The following is a 15411-nucleotide window of genomic DNA, read 5'->3' as shown; positions in this document are numbered from 1 at the left end:
TTTTTTTTGGTACCGGGAATTGAACTCGGGTCCTTGTGCTTGCAAGGCAGGCCACCAAACCGCTGAGCTAAATCCCCAGCCTCTAGGGATTACTCTTAATTCTTTCATTCTGTCACTAATATAATAAGGAAATTGTTTTGTTTAACTCAAACCATTACTCAGAAATTTGATATCGCTGATTTCCAGAAGTTCTACCTCACAGTGCTGTCTGAAAGAACAGATAAACGCTTCCCTTCAGTAAATATTTGCATTTGACACGTTCATGTACTACTGATAGAGAATGGAGATAACAGTCAGTATCAGGCATCATGCAGGACAGAGAAAGAAAGAGTAAGGAGTTATTGTTCAAAAGATTATTTCTAGAACTGTACCTAGTTATAAGCACAGCAGTATCATGGTGGGAAGGGTGGGAATCATCAAGAACATTCTGAGTTTGTTGCCATAAACAAAAGTTGCGTAGTGTGGTAGCTGCATTAAAACTGATGACTGGTCCTTCCTATACAAAATAATAAGCGATTCAATGTAATGTCAAAGCCTTTGAGTCCTTTTTCCTCCCAAGCCAGGTAGCAGCCATACAATTTATTTATCAAACAGTATTTTCACAGGCAAGTGAAAGAATGGCATCACCCACTGCTCCTTCACAGATTTACTTAAAAATACTTTTGTAATATCTAAAAATTGGGATCAAAACTGAATCTAACTAGACCTCACTGTAGCCATCAATTATTTAGGCTCGAAAAACTAACTTTTAAAAATTTACATATTTTTATCCTTCGACATTAGGAATGTAAAGCGAATAACTGGATGTCTATAAACTTAGATTTTAAAATTGTTTCTTCATTTTTGTTATCTTCTTGGCTCAGTGAAACGCTAATGTCATTTCATTTTACTTCCATCACAACAGAATAGCATATCATTCCTTTTCAAATTAAGTTTTTAAAGTAAATTTCTAAAATATCTAATTTATAATATGAGTTTTGCGGTCTATATATAAATCTCACTAAAAGTCTACCAAAATAAAATTACTGATTTTAGCCTGCCTCTTACCTGTTCATTGTGAATTATAATTAATTTTACAATTACTATGTTAATAAGATTTCCAATACTTGAATCTTTGTAGATGGCTGCAACCTGTAAATAAAAAGAAAGTAAGATTAGATGCCTAAAATGATTATTTCTTCCCAAATGGCAAGTTCAAAGCAGTCCTAGAGCACCAATTCTCTAATTTAGTTGCACATACCATAAGCTCTTAGAGAATTTTTACAAATTCTCATGCTCAGGTCACTTCCACAATCAATTAAATCAGAATCTCTGGGACAGTGACACAGACATTAATATCTTTTATAATTCCCCAGTATATTAATGATTCTAATGGGAAGCCAAGTTTGAGAACCAAACTTTATAAACTGGAGCTGGTAAGAAATACAAACTCAAAATCTGCATTTTAACAAAATCCCCAAGTGATTTAAATACATGTTACAGTTTAGAAACTGCTGATAAGAGAGATTAGCAAGAAACTCACTTTATTCTGGGTTATAATTTGCCATTTACATGACAACAATATTCTAGAAAAGTACATCCAATTGAATCTAGTCTTCAGCATTAATATTTTTGCGACAGTTGCATATTTGTGATCCTAAATATGGTTATTTTTAACATTTAGCACTATTGGTATCCATGGAGGGAGAGTCATCTGGGATCATGTAAGTAGTCATAGAAGAGGTCATGATCACACCTGATTCTCAATAATCCAAGACTAGAACATGCAGTTCCATGCATCCCCGTGGATGAGCTCTGCATTGGGCTCAGTGTACAATTTATGCTTAAGTTGCTTTCCCAATTCCTACTCCACACCCTCTTCCCATAGCTCTTGCAAAGGCTATAACTGCGGAAAGAATGAACTACTTGAGAGAGGCAAGTCTCTCTGGACCTGGGCCAGCTGTGCAATAGAAAATTTTCCTACATCTACATCACCTTCTCTCGGGCTACTTCCCAAGCCAAGGCAGTTTACTGCTTCAAGGAGTGCTACTTCTCTCATTTAATAAATTCTCAGCCTCCACTCCTGGCTGTGTTGGTTAGAGATGCAGAGATAAGCAAGAGGACATTTAAATGTATAGATTCATTTAATTCTTACAAGTCCATTAAGATTTAAACTATTATTCTGTCTATTTTATAGATAAGAAGACTAAGTTACAGAGAAGTTAATACACTAAAGATGTGCAGTAAGCAACAGAACCCAATTCCCTAGCAGTCTGGTTATAGAGCTCTATGCTGTGGTATCTTACAAAATTTGGCACTTTGTTTCAAGTCTTTCTCCATTAGCTCTTGCTACAAAACTATTTCAAAACCCCCTGCAGGTGGTGACTCAACCACAGCCTCAGAGAAGTCCTATGCATTCAGGAGACCTGGAGTTGAGTCCTAGATCCGTGAGTTACACACTAGTTGCTCAACCTGGGGAATGGATTTGCTTCTTCTGTCTTAATATCTGCAGACACACCGAGTCATGATGCCCTTGCGCATGGGACTGGTACTGACCAGAAGATGCTGGGGGAGGAGCGTGAAGGATATATGAAACAGAGGTATTATTTGTAGCATTTCATGCAACTATTTGTTCACAATCCTCTGTACTACCGCTCCATAAAGAAGGTTACAGGGCTAATATTCCATCCCATAGACTATACGTTAGGAAATGCTATACTAAATGGGAGGTGATTCTAATGTATTATTTTGTTCTATAATCCATAAAATATTTCATATATTACTATAATAGCTACATTTTAGGGCATTATGCAGTTGAATTTTTCATTAAACTAATTAAATGCATTTAATTTTTTATTCCTTAAATTTTTATTTCTCTAGCATAAATAGTTCTTACTTCTTTACAAGTTTCAAAAACCAGTCAATGCTACTTCATGAATAATTTGTAAAAGTTAAAGAAGAAATGGTACGAATAATATCATTAAAATCTCTAGGGAAAATTCCAGGTAAAATTTATTTCATGCAAAACAAAACAAATTACTATCACCACTGACTTTCCAATCATTTTGAAAATAACTTCTATATAGAGTTACACCAAATGTTCACATATGGCACGCTCATAGATGACGTTTATTAAGACGAGCAAAGTCATCTCTAAAAAACTGATTCTAACAAAATAAAGAAATTTTGTTTGCAAAGTCCACTACTCTTCACTTGTCTATAAAGCTTTTTCCTTTTAAATTAAAAATAATAACATTTCACATGTGTATAAAATATGTGCAAAGGATTAAGAATAAGCAGAGTATCAAGTGGAAGCAAGGAAAAAGTACCATAAATAGTTATATTTACTATATGAATGTATAATGTGAGTTTCTATCTTAACAGGTTTGAAATTTTCCTTATCCTGAATAATATTAGTGAAAGCAGCCCAAGGAACTGAAAGCAATGGTATAAAGCTAATGTAATACAATGAAGGTTCATATTTGAAGAATGCCTCTAATAATAGTAATTCTGCTTTAATAAATGGGACTACTTGAGGATCAAATGACACTCCTTAAATTTACATTAAAGTCTGTGACCAAAGGTATATTATAAAATAAACCTTTGTAAAGACCATGGAGTATGTTCTCCAACAATATCATAACCAAGGCTTAGTAAATAGTAAGACATCAAATATCAAAAATAACATGCTGAAGAAAGTAATTGCACTAATTTATACATATTTAGGTAGTTTAATAATGCATATACAGATGTTATTTTAACCTAATGCTGGTTCCAAAATTTTCATAAGGATAAAACCTTTATAACAGCAGATGATGGAGTATCTCTGCTCATTTAACACACTTACTGCATTTCATGTCACACGACAAGTCTGTTCTTGCTCATTAATGTTAATTTCAGAGACCTATTGAATAATAGATATCACTAAGCTGTATCTGCAGCATAACGCAGAAGCCTAAAAAGTTCATTAAATTATACTCATTTCTATACCATCACACTCTGTTAAATTCTTGAAAGCAAACAGTTTAAGATAGCACAATTGTTTATTTTCTGCATAACAGATAATGTTAGACAAACTTCTTTCTAAATTGTGTATATAATCCCTTTGCCCAATTCCATGAAATTTCTCCTCATTTTGAACTTTATATAGCTTACTATTATATTCCAAGTCTACATCAAATTTTGTCACTTTCCCTAATAACCATGATCAGAGTATTATCAAAAGTCCAAGTGAGTGTGTTTCAATGATGCAATCGGTGGCTTCGAAAAGGTTAAGAAGAAAATACGCAAAATCTAATGCTTCCTTCTTCAAGTGGAAACATTTATGGACACTTACATGGGGAAAGCATTTCTTTTCCCTCTTTGGAGCAGTTTTGGAGATTGAGATATAACTGTCCCAATTTGCCCAGGATCAAGAGATTTGTTTTAAATGTGAGGCTTTTGATACTGAAACTAGGAAGACCCCATGCAAAACAGAAAGGGCTTGTCACTTTTTCTAAGTTTCCTTCCACATTAACATCGCTGTTTTTTAGCCAATAAAAGAACAGTATGTACACAGAGACTTATAATCTGCTGACTTCCCTGTATCTTCTTTGAATACTTTTTCATTTAAAGGAGAAAAAGAATGAATGCAAAGCACCAAAGCCGTGTATTCAAAAGTCATCAGGAATTTGGCCTCTGAGGACAAAATAAAGCATACACAGGAGCCTGAAATACCTCTGAAGAGATTCACACTCCTACATTTTTCATCTCACCCCACCTATATTTGGAATCCTCTCCTCTTCTTCAACCCTGCTGCATCTATCTGCTCATGAATTAGAGCTTAATTCAAACCAGCTGACTGCAGCCACAAACGTATCCTCTTCAACTAAGACCTGCTCTCCTCCTAGTGGAACTAAAAATCTAGGAAATGAAACAGACAAGCATTGGTTTGTTGTTTCAAGCAAAATCAGACACAATCATCTTTCCATGAAATCCAAAAGTCTGCTTTGCCTTTAATGGACATGGTTTTAAAACTCCCATAGACAACTTCAGCTCTCTCAAGCTATCGAACAATATCTGCTAAGAGTGATGTTGTTTTTATGAAAACTAGAGATAAAACTTCTCTAAGGGTAGTGATATCACCAAAAATATACATAGATATTGAAATATCTATTTCAAAATTCTATGTAGCTTTTTGAAAATTATTCTTATATTACCTCTTCTAGTTAGTATTTCTGAAGTACAGCATCAGTTACCTGTCAATCACCATGCTTCAAAATCCTATGCATTGATAAAATCTAATATTTTTCTTGAAGGTTCTCTCCACCTAATTTCCTTAATCTCCACCACACATATTCTCTCCTCTCTTATCCTTCCTGTGGTACTAGGAGCCCAAAGCATTCACACTGTACTAAATCCCCAGCTCTTTAAAAAAATATATATATATTTTTTTTTTAATTTTGAGACAGAGTCTCACTAAGTCACTAAGTTGTCGATGTTGGGCTTGAACCTGCAATCCTCTTGCCTCAGCCTCTCAGAGTTCTGAGATTATAGGCATGTACTACCACACCTAGATGAAATGTAGGAAAGTGCATCAGTTATATGGAATACTAGAAAAACTTTTGCAATTGAAATTATATTTAAAAATCAAAATTAACCATATTCATCTGAAAATATATATCTCATCAGGATAAATTTCTATGTTACTCTACAAAAATCAGTTCAAATAGATAAAATAATTGTCTATATTATGCAATTTCAGAAAATCTTTGTGGATTATCTTTGGTTTTGTTTATTATAATGTACTATGATTAGAAAAAGTATATCATAAATAGATAAAATAACTGTCTGTATTATACAATTTCAGAAAATCTTTGTGGATTATCTTTGATTTCGTTTATTATAATGTACTATGATTAGAAAAAGTATATCATTTTTATTTAAACCACTTATTCTTTCTTTCAGTAACTGTTTATTGAATGCCCAGTTTGTACTAGGTACTGAATTCAGGCAACACAGAACATAGTATAAACATAAGAATTTAAGACAAAATGCCAAAAGTAAAGAAAATGACAGAATTAAGATCTTCAAGTCACAATGAACTTAACTGGAAATTTCTAGATAAGGGAAAGTGACAATGTCCTACAATGTGTCATGGCCAAGTCTTTACAACCAAATGGTCCCAAATTCTCTGTGCAAGGTACTTCCAGGAGATACTGTATGTTCCAAATACTCTGAATCTGCATACATAGGTAACCATATAATTTGTCAACTAATCCAAGAGAACTGTGAGCATATAAGGAGTTGTTTTTAGTAAGTACTCCAAAACAACAGGCCTAAGTAAACTCAGGAATATTCCTGGTAATATGATAAAGTACGTGTTTATCTGTATACACGCATGTGCACATACATGCTATAGGCGCCATCAATAATACAGAAGTGGTGCTCTTCACCCGCACTAAAACTCAGTGCCACCATTGTTTGACAGATATTAACATCAGACCAAAGGCAGCTACTGCTATCTTGTATACCAAATTTGCTAAAATAGCTCTATTAGTAATAGCCCATCCCGCAAATATATTTATAACAAAATATAACGCATCCAAATTTCTGATTTTGCTACTGGATGTAGCAGTACCAAAACGTAGTACCCCTTCCCCTCAGTGCAGAAATAGGGTGAGGTTTCAAAGCTTCAAAGGTAACGCGACAAAGGACATTCCGTCACTAGAGGGCAGAAGCGGTTCGTGTGATGAGGAAAAACTCAAGCACGTTCTACAAGCGGTTTTGCAGATTTTTTAAGTGTTTTAGAAAGCCTCCTCAGAAACAGAAGAGAATGCTTAGTATTTGTCCATTTCTATGTGAAAACTGAGTTAAGCATGTTAGGGCATACGGTTAAGTTTACTCACAATTGACATTAGGGTCAGGACGTAGTGCTGCAAATTCTGACCGTGATGACGAACCATTTTAGCATCAGTCGTCACCATAACTTCCACATATCGTGGGTATGATAAGAAGCGTTTATTCCTGGAATGTAATTGACTTCTTTCATCTTCCAAGGACCTATTTTTTGAAGGGTACCCAAAAACCATTTCCTTCTTTACATTAGGATCTTCATTCATGCTGCCGTAGTTATGCAAGTGTAAAGTAGTTTTCCTTATTTGATTTTCTGAGAGGAAAAAAAAGAGTACAATGGAGAGTCCTTAAATAAAAGGCAACTAAAAAATATTGCACAAAACTGAGTAGCTGGAATATTTAATGCACATCTGCTTCCAATATGAAACAATGAAATGACAAACAGAAATTATTATTTAAAACAAAATTGCACCACATTATTGCAAGCACTAAAATTCACAGTAATGAATACTTTGCAAAATATTTACATTTTCATAGATCACACTAAAAAAGACTGCATCTAAGTCTTACTTTAAAAGTCTAACTATTAAATATATATATACATATATATATATATATATATATATTAACCAGTTGTTCATCAATTTCTACTATTTTTTTCAGTAGGTAAACTGGGTCCTTAAATCACCAATATTTAATCTCAGTGTGGATCAATCACATTTTGTAGAGTGAAACTTCATTAAACATAGAACAAAATGTACTTTTGTTATGCAAATGTGAAAAGCCCCAAGAATAACAAAAAAGTTAAGCAATTTCACAATAGATGGCAATTTAAAACCAGATACTCAAATGCTGATACACATTTTACGATACTTGATAATAAAAAGTACCTGATTATTTCATTATATACAAAATTACAGAATACTGTATATTATTACAGTAACTACCTTTATGTACTGTGCAAAGAAAGGTATGCATTTAAATTATCGACTAAGGTGGAATAGCCAGGTACCACAGGCAACTGTCCTAATTCCTTTTTCTTCACTTTCTTCCTCTCTTCCCTGCCTTCTTCTTCTTTTTCTGCTCATTTTTCTACCAACTATTGGGTGATAATATTTTCAATGAAAAATGGACCAAATTGGTCACATGAAAAGAAATAAAAGGCCCTGGTAGTTTATAAACCAAAAATTAATATAAAAATAAGCAACAAGATTTCAGACATAAATATATAACTGCATATTTTATTACTAAAATAATCTATTTTATTTTAAATATGAATGTAATCCTTTGCTTTGTAAGAAAAATTTGAGTCATCAGGAAAAAAGGAAAACATTCAGTTTGAATACTTGCTCACCCATTTCATTTATTCAAAACAAACATTCATTGAGTACCTAATCCAGTAATGGTAACCCTGCGACGCGTGTGCTGCAGCTGACTGTTCGTTATCATTGAAAGCTCTGAAAGGTCCACCATTTGTCAGTAAACATTTACAAAGAAGCAAATGACACCTCATAAAGCTCACACTTCAGGGGAAAGAAACAAAAAATATGAACACATATCTGAAGATAGAATTTCAATTACTTTAAGGATCTCAATAATTCAACCAGGAGACAAAACATTGGTTCATTAAGAGGGCTACGATTTTGAAAACTAATAAAACCAAATACTGATGTAAGCTCCTTGAAAAGCTTTCTGGCAGTTTCTGAGTTAGATTTGCATCTACTCAGAGACACTGCAATTCCACACCTAGGTATGTTTCTAACAGAAGGAAAACATATGCCCATACAAACATTCAGGTAAAAATATTCTTAGCAGATGCACAGACCAAACAAATAGAATAAGGAGCCCAGAAATAAAACCTCATTATATGATCAAATGATCTGGAGCAAGGTTCCCAAGACCACCTAACTTAATAAATTACTCAAAATGGATTAAAGATTTAAAGGTAAGTAAGACCCAAGCTACAAAACTCCTAGAAGAAAACGTAGGGAAAAGCTTCATGTAAGTTTGGCAATGAATTTGTCGGTATGATACCAAAAGAGGAGGTAAAAAAGAGTGGGAGCAAAAATAGACAACTGGAACTATGCCACTGAAGAGCTTCTTTGCAATAGACACAACCAACAAGGAGTCTTCTGATCTCACAAAAGCAAAAATCCAAAGGTAGTAAGTGTATAAAAAGGTGCCCTAAAAATTTTGGAAATGAGAGGAATACAAGTAAAAAACCAGTAAAACATGATTTTATACATCTGCCACAATGGCTAACATTAAAAAAAAGACAAAAATAGTTGTGCTGATGAAATGTGGAGCACCCGAACCTTTCACACACTATTGGTAGCAGTGCAGACTGGCACATCCACTTGGAAAATTTCAGTGTGGGAGGAGGAAACTTGGATGTGACACAAATCTTAGTGGAAAAGATATTTGTGTGTGTGTGTGTGTGTGTGCATGCATGTGCATGCATGTGTTCCTGTGCTATAACTTAAAAATAGGCACATTACCAAGGAAAAACAGGGATGTCCAGGAGAACTTACAATTTAATGAGGAATGTCAACAGAAGTATGAAAATGGGAGGAAAAAGAAGAAATATGTTAATATGAAACAAAAATTACACTTAACACATATATTGCTTATTCTAAGCCAAACACATTTCTGGAACTTCATGAGTATCAACTCATTTAATAATCACTTATGAGATAGATATAACTGTTAATCCTACTTTACAGTTGAGGACACAGACATAGCTGTGACAGATGGAAAAAGAACAAATAATAGGAACAAAGCTATATAGATCATTTAACATAATAAAGATAAATGGCTTAATTTTGTCTATTAAAATACAACAGCTTTGTAGAATTGGCTTAATAACTAAAATCCAGTCAGGTATGAATAAGTCATACAACTGGAGTTCAAATCGTACAGCTCTGGTTCCAGGGTTTGTTTTCAACCACTAAAAGACACTGCCTGACAATGAAGTTTAAAGGAAAAAGAAAGAGAACCCTCGACATCCAGTAGTTTCACACAATGATATTCCAAATTAGAATATAGTTCATGTTTCAGATTTTTCTTGCAGTCTCATATTCATTTTATGTAAAGAGCCTTTCTGGACCTCTTTACATTTTCTTTGTTCCTTACCAGTCAACAAAGCCAAATATGTGTGCCCTGATACAATGAAGTGCTTTTAGTTTTTATGAGGAGTGAATTACACTGTTTTAGGTGTGAAACGTTCTTTACATCTCACTTCTCATGCTGGAAGGATTTTTAACTCTGTGTTAATACTTGATCAGTTATTTAGTGGAAAGAACCTGTGTTGTAATTGCAGTGATTGATTTAGAACAACGCAGTGAACGATGCCTGAGACAAGCTGTTGTACCTTTATGAATATTTCAGATTGTGTATTTTTCTTTAATACCTTAAATGGAAAACAGAAAGGCAATTTCAAATATAAGGAATTTATTTTGGATAATGTTTTAACAGTAGCCAATATCTACCAATTTAAGGCTGTAACTTTTCTTCTCTCCTGGGGCTAACTATAGTAAGGCGTCAGCATGCTGAGATTACTTCCTTTTTGTGAGTTCCTTATCTTCTACCTCACCTCAGTGTTCAAAAGTAAAATGCATTTAAGTAATCTCAGAGTAAGAGTAACATTTTAAAAATCTAGGTAAGACTAACATTTAACATACTTTTTGAATGAGTTCATACTTTTTAATGAGTTCATAAACTGGTGCTCCCTCGGAGATTGAAACCCCTTTTCTTCTGATACCATCCATCAGGCAGTACTCATGCCCACATTCAATCACTTAGTGGCTAAAAGAAATTAATAAGAGGCTGTTCAACAGTTTGTTCTCTTTAAGACAGAAGTGTTAGGGAACAAGAGCTAGTTCTTCAAATCCTCAGTAGCATAGGAACTAGCAGAAAGAATCAACAACTGGGATTTCATCTTATCAAAAAGCTTCTGCAGTGCAAATGAAACCATCAACAGAACTAAGAGACAACCCACAATGTGGGAAAAACTTTTTACCAGCTGCTCCTCAAAGGACTATTATCTAGAATATATAAAGAACTCAAAACAATCAGCCCCCCCCAAATATAAAGACCCAATTCAAAAACGGGCATCTGAAATGAACAGACACTTCTCAGACAAAGAAGTAAAAGTAGCAAATAAATATATCAAAAAATGTTCCACATCACTGGTCATTCCAGAGATGCAGATGAAAACGACACTGAGATTCCACCTCACCCCACAAAGAATGGCTGCTATCAAGAAATCATATAATAACAAATGTCAGCGGGGATGTGAGGAGAAAGGAACCCTTCTCCATTGTTGGTGGGAGTGCAGACTGGTGCAACCACTATGGAAATCAATATGGAGATACTTCAAAGAGCTGGGACTAGAGGTTCCATTTCACCTAGTCATCCCTCTGCTGGATATCTTTCCAAAAGAATTGAAAGAATCATATCACAGAGATATATGCACACCTATGTTTACAGCAGCACAGTTTAATAGCTAAAACTTGGAAACAGCCCATTTGCCCATCAGTTGGAAAATGGATAAAGAAGATGTGGTTTTTCTATAAAATGGAATATTACTCAGCCATAAAAAATGAGAAATTAGATTCATTCATAGGAAATTGGATACATACTGAGGATATACTCCTAAGTGAAATTTATAAGTCACACATGTGTAAATATCAAATAGTTTCTCTGGTGTGAATAATCTATAAGATCCTAATGATATCATTGACAATGTGAAATAGGAAGAAAGGGGCTAAAGGTGTAGGGAAAGTGGGAGGGGTAGGGGTAGGGGAAAGGTAATAAAGGAAAAGAAAAAAATATGAGAAAATGAAAAAATGGAAATGAAGTGTTTGTAAAGGGGAAGGGGAGGAGGAGGTGAAGGGAGGGCAGGGACAAGGGGAAAAAATGAGAACCAAGACCTGTCATGCAAAGGCACAAGATCTCAATGATGAATGTAACTGTACTGTATACCTAAAATGTACCAATAAACTCATGAAGAAAAAAAAAAAGATCTTGTTTTTCAGGGACAACGCAAGTGATTCCCTCTGCTAAATACCACCTCAGTACTGGTTGAAGTAATAGCTCACTTTACCATGACCACATTCACCTTTGATTCTATTCCTGTCCCCATCACTAATTATGCCTTGATCCTATGTCTCTCTGTGTAGTACTTTAATGGGTGGTTTAGATGATACATGAAAGCTAAAATATATTGTCCAATTCCTGAAGAAATTTTATAATCAAACAGTCAAGATCCAACTGTTACTTGATAATTACAGCACAATCTCTTCATTGGCAGCTAGTTAACTTCTCAATCATTCACCCAGAAATACTTTTCAGAGACATAACTTTTTGACAAACTAATTGTAGAATACTAGCAATATCCTGAACCCTAAAATTTCTCTTCTCTTGAACTCACTGGATCCTTACACACACCCTAGCTTTTCTACTCTAAGAACTGTAACAGAGTCATTAGCATGGGCAAAAGTGGTAAAGAAATGAAACTGTACCCTGTCACTTCTAAAAGTATGAAGATTTACTAAGGCCTATTTACTATCTTGCAAACTTAAGTGTGATTTTGGTATTCTATAAATATATATAGAACTTTTCCCTAACTCCAACATTACTTTATGTATACATAGAGCAAATAAATCCATTTGTATAAATTTTAAATGCCATCAGTAGAAAGTATACAAGGCTGGGGGTTTTTCAATTACCATTTCTGATTTATTTCAGTTCCAGTTCTTTTCATTCTTGGATATAGCTGAGTCTTGATTATTCAAAGACAATACCAAGTAGAACTTTGAGATTAAAATTATTTTTCCCCTTTACTAATAAATTTCAGTCACTTCTCCCATTACTAAACTTCTGTCCAGACGGATCAAGAATTCCACCATGCTTCAGTCTTTGCACAAATAACGTTAAAGTAAAACATACTCAGCCATTAAGTTATTAGACAGTTTTTAGTTCATGAGATTAATTATAAACAATAAGCTTTTCTACAGGAATCTTTTGACTTCAGAACCTACAGCCTCAAATTAAAACTTATTATGGATTCACTTGGCAAAAGAAACAGCTGTTTCTCTATTATCTTTTCCTTTTTAGTGTTCCAGATTTGCAATCAGTAGCTGTTTTGGTTTTTTGTTTTTGTTTTGATTTTTTTTTTTTTAGTACCAGGGATCAAACTTGGGTCCTTGAGCTTGTGAGGCAAGCGGCAGAACCACTGAACTAAATCCCCAGCCCTAAATTGTTATTTTTTAAAAACCATTCAAGGAAATCAAGCATTTACAGTTCTTCTTAGTCAGTCTTGCACACTTACCAAGGCTGTCATTGCTGCTGTCAAAAGCCCAGTAATATTAAAGGCTTTTCACAAAGAAGTCTTGCAAAACAACAGAAAGTGTGGTTTTCTAGGGGGTCAGTGAATATTCACAGAGTGCAGGAAGAATTAGAATAAAGAAAGAATAAGGGCCGGGGATTTAGCTCAGTGGTTTGGTGGCCTGCCTTGCAAAGCGGAAGGACCCAAGTTCAATTCCTGGTATGGAAAAAAAAAAAAAAAGAAAGAAAGAAAGAATAGCAGAGCTAGAAAGTATAAAGTGAGAGATATAGAAGAAAGCGATATACTGATGAACAAAAGAGTTTATCAGGCTAGAACTCCAGATTGGGAAATACCAATGTGATGTACAAGTTTCCTTTAATTTTCCTAATATAATATTCATTCTATCTGTACAGAGACCATCATTGACAATACTCCTCTACATTCAAGCAGATGAAGAAAAATATCTTACGCTTCTCCAATATCACATAACTATTCATTGCACAAATGAGGAAATAAATCAATGATGCTTATTCTAATCTATCAATATTTGAAATCCCATGTCGACTGTTCCAGAGTTCAAAGAACTGAATGTTCCTTGTTTTAAATGAGAATTATTATATACATGCACTAACTCCTCACATCAAATATAATCACTATGTAATACAAGCATGTACAAATAAAAAATAAAAGCTGAGAAAGGAACTGAGTGTCCCTTGACATAAAATGTGACCGTATCAGATTATATATATATATATATATACATATATATACAAAATTTTTTGTACCTAGGATTGAACTCTGGTCCTTGCGCTTACAAGGCAGGCCACTGAACTGCTGAGCTAAATCCCCGGCCCCTATCAGATATATTTTTGAATCTAATGTAATTTCCCATGACTTAAACTGTTTTCTTTTTCTTTTTTCTCATTGTTTATTGGTACATTTTAGGTATGCAATACAGTTACATTCACAATCTGTTTGCTGGATCAATTATATGCTCTATTATATACTGTGATAGGTTATATGGATCTTCTATATGCTTTCCAGCTTTCTTAATATTACTATGAATAATAATAAAATACATAACACTTTAAAATGTTTATTATGTCTGAGTACTGGTACACTTCACATGTTATCTCTGTTGATATTAATAAAAAGTCTATAAAGGAGGTATCATAATGATTACTTTCATTTTATAAATGATGAAATGGAAGAGCAAGAGTTTAGTAAACTGCCCGTAAGTAATATAGCTAAAAAAATAAAGCTGAAAGACGATTGCTTTTTAAAAATCAGTGGTATTCCATAACATGAAAACATACGTAAATCCAGTGCTCTATGGTTCTTCAGTATAATCAGAAATCTCAGCCAGTACTTGAGAATTATGGCTTGAAGGCATAAAATATTTTGAAATGTTTTATTTCAAAGTTAATAATTAGAGTCCCACTTTCTAATAATAAATGTGCAGAAGGTTCTGGCCTTGCCTTTCCCCAGCCAAAATTTGAAGCATAAAAGAATCATTACATCATTAGTCTTCCCTGTGCCCATGAATCAGTCACTATTACTGTGCACATTTTAAAACATAGAGACATGTGATACAGGTCTCATGGAATTTCAGCAGGCACCAGATGAGTAAGCCGCATAACAAAGAAATGAATTCAGATTTCCTCAGTAGCAATTATTACAGCTGAATACCACATTACATGACTCTGCTAAAGGTCTTATATGCTAACACATGCAGAATGCTGAGAATGTAGTAACCAGAGTCATAATGGAAACTGCTGCTTCCTAGAAAACTAAAAGGGACTAAACGGCCATAGTCATGACAATATGAGGTTTAGTCTCCATGTTACAGCAACACGAAGCTGAGCCATGATTTGGGGACACAGGCTTGTAGTTCTACCTAGGATAAAGATTTGCAGCCTATCCAGTACTTTCATCTAGTGGTGCAGAAAGAAAAATAGCAGCACATAAAATTCCTAAATTATCCTACATACAGAGAAATTCTAGTTCTGCTATGTGTGCCAACAAGACAAAGAAGCATACTTGTCTGGCATCAGAGGAAATACTCAGTTTTTTCTTCCACAATCTCAAGAAGTTAACCCACAGGGCTTATCTAATAATATGTACAAGGCAGATTTTCACAATGAGCAGAATCAAGGATTCTTACACAGGTCAGGAGTCAAAAGCAGGCACACATGAGGGCTGGGGATTTGGCTCAGTGGTTCCGCTGCCTGTCTTGCAAGCACAAGGACTCTAGTTCGATCCCCAGTACC

At 34.4% G+C, this 15411-nt stretch overlaps 1 protein-coding gene across 15 annotated transcripts in view; it reads right to left on the bottom strand.

Annotated features, from left to right (window-relative positions):
• Adamts20 (ADAM metallopeptidase with thrombospondin type 1 motif 20) overlaps positions 1-15411 on the bottom strand; it is a 275934-nt gene that overhangs the window by 124893 nt on the left and 135630 nt on the right. For all 15 annotated transcript variants that reach the window (XR_004517244.1, XR_004517245.1, XR_004517246.1 and 12 more), the window contains 3 exons: positions 6867-7126; positions 1048-1131; positions 372-496 (listed from right to left, as the gene is read on the bottom strand). Coding sequence is in view for 11 of the 15 variants with exons in the window: in XM_033763587.1 (XP_033619478.1) it covers positions 372-496; positions 1048-1131; positions 6867-7126 (469 nt within the window). In the remaining 4 variants the exon portion in view is untranslated. The remainder of the gene's footprint in view (positions 1-371; positions 497-1047; positions 1132-6866; positions 7127-15411) is intronic.

Source organism: Fukomys damarensis, unplaced genomic scaffold (genome assembly GCF_012274545.1).
Source record: "Fukomys damarensis isolate Sample0158 unplaced genomic scaffold, DMR_v1.0_HiC HiC_scaffold_15, whole genome shotgun sequence".
Lineage (NCBI taxonomy): Eukaryota > Metazoa > Chordata > Mammalia > Rodentia > Bathyergidae > Fukomys > Fukomys damarensis.
Note: the sequence above shows the minus strand (reverse complement) of the source record. Positions and strands in the feature narration are given on the sequence as shown.